General features: G+C 40.7%; 1 protein-coding gene across 1 annotated transcript in view; it reads right to left on the reverse strand.

Moving 5' to 3' along the window:
* Nucleotides 1–1150: 1150 nt before the first annotated feature.
* The window catches only part of LOC139749325 (la-related protein 6-like), a 4469-nt gene continuing 359 nt past the window's right edge, over nt 1151–5260 (reverse strand). The window contains exon 1 of the mRNA XM_071663048.1: nt 1151–5260. This exon is cut by the window's right edge and continues 359 nt beyond it. Coding sequence (XP_071519149.1) covers nt 3013–4239 — 1227 coding nt within the window. The 5' untranslated portion in view covers nt 4240–5260 and the 3' untranslated portion in view covers nt 1151–3012.

Genomic DNA, 5260 nt, shown 5'->3' on the forward strand with positions numbered 1-5260 from the left:
AGAGGTGGGAGACTAAATTGGAGGTGGAAAGATGGAGTGAAAAAGATTTTGTGTGATCGGGGCCTGAACATGCAGGAGGGTGAAAGGAGGGCAAGGAATAGAGTGAATTGGATCGATGTGGTGTACCGGGGTTGACGTGCTGTCAGTGGATTGAATCAGGACATGTGAAGCGTCTGGGGTAAACCATGGAAAGCTGTGTAGGTATGTATATTTGCGTGTGTGGACGTATGTATATACATGTACATGTGTATGGGGGTGGGTTGGGCCATTTCTTTCGTCTGTTTCCTTGCGCTACCTCGCAAACGCGGGAGACAGCGACAAAGCAAAAAAAAAAAAAAAAAAATATTTCAACGTATACATATATATACATACAAAGACATATACATATATACACATGTACATAATTCATACTTATTGCCTTCATTCATTCTCGTCGCCACCCTGCCACACATGAAATGGCCACCCCCTCCCCCGCATGCGCGCGAGGTAGCGCTAGGAAAAGGCAACAAAGGCCACATTTGTTCACACTCAGTCTCTAGCTGTCATGTATAACGCACCGAAACCACAGCTCCCTTTCCACTGAAAACCTACAGAGTAAATATTCTTTATGTACATTGATGCTAAAACATTTTCTTTCCTTTAGATCTGCACTGATAACTTCACTCTCACAACATAATAAAGAATACCTGATTACTGGTTCTAAAAAGAGAAGTGTCGACAAACACTACTGTATTTCTTAGGTACTGATGCATTTGGCATAATGACCGTATTTCCTTGCTTAGTGCGATACGAGTTTTTATCTCTGAATAAAGTTCGATCTGATTTAAGTTAGCGCAAACATATTCAAATGATTATGTAATCACATTTTACAAAATGAACTAAACATACACAGAGGTATAGACGCGAATACGGTGCAATGTCATGCCTAATGATTATCTGTAACGAAAATGTCTTTTCTAAAATGATTTAAGACTTATTTTCGCCTTAGTATGATATCGCTGATGGTAATCAAAAGATACTTTATCCTTCTGATATTTGTATTTGTAGCAGTTCCTCATCATTGTATTTAATCATGTATGTACGACGTGATAATCCAGTAATATCTACCTAACCTCCAAAATAGCCATCTTCAAGTGAGTAACGTCATACGGAAACTATGCTAATAACTAATTTATTATTCACATTTTAGTATTCCACGCTATAAGATAACAAAATCTGCTGTTCCATTCCAATTCCTTCATTATCAACGGGTCACCGGGAAGACGGTGAGAACAGCGATGACAAAGGTTAAAGACGATTAGTTTTCTGTATTTACGTTTATTGTAGATATATCATTGTCAGTTTTATCTATTGTAATTGCATTTATTAAAGATACATTGTTACAATGATTCTGTCGTCGAAATTTGTTCTATGATACCTTATTATCACAGTTTTACTGTATTTGCATATATTTTGCATACATTTGTAAACATACGTACGTATTATTTCTGCAATGATATTTCGTTTTGATACATTTATCATTATAAGAATTATTACGATACTACGTATACCAGGGATATATAAAAGACACTATATTTTCTTAGTGTAGGGTATTATTTCTAACTTGATAATGCAGACTTAACAATATCAAATATACACTGTTTACTGTTTTGATAAGAACACGAGTTATAAAACATGCTCTTCTTGTATGATATTACTGTACATTTTAGATGAATATTATCATATATTCTATTCACATATATTTCTGTATCTTGTGTTCATACTATTCCTATAAATTCATATATCATTCATAGGGTTTACCAGACTCCGCCAGCTTAAGTTTACACCGATAGTGAAGGTCATCTTTGACGAACCTGTATCAGCGTCACTCGATACAGTCTCGTCCAAGAGCTTTTCCCTTCAAAGGAGTCCATCCTGTCCCTGATACTAAGTACAGTGCACTCTTGGAACTGCAGGAACCCCTGGAAAAGGGGCCCTGGGGTATCACCAGGGCCCCATCTAAAGGAGTCCTATAATGATGCTAATAATAATAATAATAATAATAATAATAATAATAATAATAATAATAATAATGATATATCAATCATATAAATATATATATATATATATATATATATATATATATATATATATATATATATATATATATATATATATATATATATATATATATATATATATGATTTTTACAAATCAGGACGGATGTTTTTCAGGTTGATCAAGTCCACAAATGCTGCGAATCATCAGATACACTGTGCGTTATATCATATTTGGTACATTCAAATCCATTTACATACATCAACATGATGAAGAGCAATAGGGCAGGATATACTGCTGCTTCCTATATCCGCCTGGTAAGAAAACAAAAATTTATCTTTGTCTGCCACGAATACCAGTAAAAAAAAATGGAAAAAAAAAAAAGTCCTGTAGGAACTTATAGCTATTGTTGCGTTCTGGTCACCCGAGGGTTGCGCATCGTAGTGTTGCGTTTATACGGTGGCTTCCTGTACCAGGAGGTTAAACACCCAAAACTGATTATCTTAAGCAATCATCAGAATCCTCCCTGGCTTAAATACAAACAAAAGATTTATGGGATCTGAAGTACAGATAGAAGATTCACTGTTCACTTTCAATTGTGACCTGGTTGGTTAGTTTCAATTGTAGTAGCGTGACCTGGTTGGTGAGTTTCAATTGCAATAGTGTGACCTGGTTGGGTAGTTTCATTTGCAGTAGTGTGACCTAGTTGGTTAGTTTCAATTGCAGTAGTGTGACCTGGTTGGTTAGTTTCAGTTGCAGTAGTGTAACCTGGTTATTTAGTTTCAATAGTGTGACTTGGATGGCTGTTTGATTAATTGGCCTTGAGGCCTCACGACTTCCAGGGCTATGAAGGCCACAAATGTCAGGTTAAAACCACCAGTCGAATGGTCTTGAACGCCTTCCTCAGATGTTCAAGATAATTCTAGGACCATATACGCTCTCAGTGCATATATGCGAAAGTCGAAAGAACTGCTTCTACTGTGGTGGGGAAGGTGCTCGCCAATTGTCGCATGTCGCAGCTGTCAGCTGAGTGATGTGGCGTCGAGGTGAATAGGATCCACCATCATTCATCTTCTGCGCCTCACGAAAGTAATGTTTGCGAAAGGTAGAGCTAAAGTGGTGATTATACCGCTGATACTGGTGTTGGCACGCACAAGAGTGGCAACAGTTGTGACGAGGGCGATTTAGAACAATGCGTTCTCTTTTAGTGAGGCCTCGGAAGCTGCGACTTCGGCTGTCAACAATTGGCGACTGTTCGGGGGTGACAGAGGGGGAGGAGTAACCCGACGAAGGACAGGATCTACACAGGCTTCTCCCTGGCTCTGGATGCTCACAGATCTTACCACTTCGCCAGGGCATAACGAGCTCCAATGCCCAACCAGGACCTGTTTTGTCGGACCCGCTATTGATGATCTCAGTCACATGGGACGCCGTGGTTATTTCATCGAACTCAACCACAGCACACCACTGCTCGCGGATCTTGGGGATGGTGAGGGATACATCACGCAATAAATTCGGCAGGTTGGCCCCAGGACGCAGTAGGTGCATCGAGGAAACGATGCCAAATCTACCAAAGTACTGCGATAAATTCATCAGTTGTTTCAGGCCTTGTGGTAGTTCTCCGACGAGGACGGTGCGCGAAGGTATGTACTCCTCGATGCATGCCGGGAGAGGAGCCAGGCGACGGACTTTGTTGCCCTCCACGTTGATTTCCAAAAGGGATGATTGTCGAATAGCTTCCTCCACTTCATTCAGGCTTTTGGCCGTTCTCTTGATTCTCTTATATGAAGCCATGAACTTGAGGGAAATCCATCCTTCTTTGCTCTTTCGGAAATGCTTCAACAAGAAGATATCTCGGGTAAGATAGTTATCGCTGAAATATGTCTCCAGGAGCTCCTTGATGATAGCAACACGGTCGGTTCGAGCGAATGCTATGTTAAGTGTTCCGCGTTCCTCAGGTCCCGAAGGCGCAGTTTCTTCAGAGCTGACGGAAAGCCCTCGATCTATTTTCTTGACGCATACATTCGCAACGACGGGATTACTTCCGTCACCACTGAGTTCCCTCGTTTCATCTGTTTCATCTTTTTTGAAGTCCTTCGATTCGTTGTCTAGCAAAAGGCATCCAAAAGAACTAGCTATCGCCTCTTCCACCCCACTGTCTGGGCTGCCGACCACCATATCACACGCATCTTCAGACATCATCCGTAGTAGTGCCTGGGAAATGCCACTCACACAGGCTCTATAGCGATCGTCTGTAGATCTGTACTGGAGTTAGGCGACCGATCAGGATGGCGACTGTGACGGAACTGGGTCGACCCGCTCGATGTAAGCCTTTATAACCTAGACCTGGGATGGCGTGACTTTGACGTCGCAAACAGGATCAGAATTACACAACGTGAGGCCATATAAAGGAAGAACGCCCCTAGGATGGCTTGCTAGCTGCCTGCATATGTCAATAACCTTATATAAAAAGCTGTATCACCCTCGTTAAGTTCCTATTCTGCACTGTATGATACCACCTTTAAGGTCAATGATTTAATATCTCAAATTCGGTAAAGATCTCAAAACAAACTGAACCAATCCCTAAAACTCTAAGCTTTAGAACTCGTCTTTACGAGTAAGTATGACCAGGCACTTTTTGAAAGGCAGGTTTTTTTATTTACCTCAAAATTCGTAAATATTTTCCTTGTCTTTTCTTTTTTCTTTCAATAAAACTTTCTGCATTTCAATTAAAGCCCGGCCTTAAAGTGGACTTCTGTCCGTGACTGGAGCCTCCATCGTTAAAAGATTTAGATGTTATAACAATAATAAAAAACTATTCCAATTACACGTTCCCATGGTAATCTTTTCCGTAAATATTCAGTAAATGGTAGGCTAACGAAGCCATGGACTCATTTATCCCACTGGAAAACTGGCTCCAACCATTCTATTGGGATACTAGACTAACAAGGCCAGGGACAACAGCCTTCCCGTTTGGAACTGGGCTTACGAAGCTAAGGACTACATCCAGTCCCTTGCCGACTTGGCTAAAAAGCCGGGGACTGTATTCATCCCTCTGAGAGACTATGCTAACAAAGCCGGTGACTGCATTAAACTCATTGGGATACTAAGCTAACAAAGCTAGGAACTGCATCCATCCTAGTAAATATAGGGTAAGAAAGCCAGGGACCGCAACCACCCCACTGGGAGGCTAAACTACCAAAACTAGGCAAAAAGAAAAAAA

The sequence above is a fragment of the Panulirus ornatus genome, chromosome 7 (assembly GCF_036320965.1).
Source record: "Panulirus ornatus isolate Po-2019 chromosome 7, ASM3632096v1, whole genome shotgun sequence".
Taxonomy (NCBI): domain Eukaryota; kingdom Metazoa; phylum Arthropoda; class Malacostraca; order Decapoda; family Palinuridae; genus Panulirus; species Panulirus ornatus.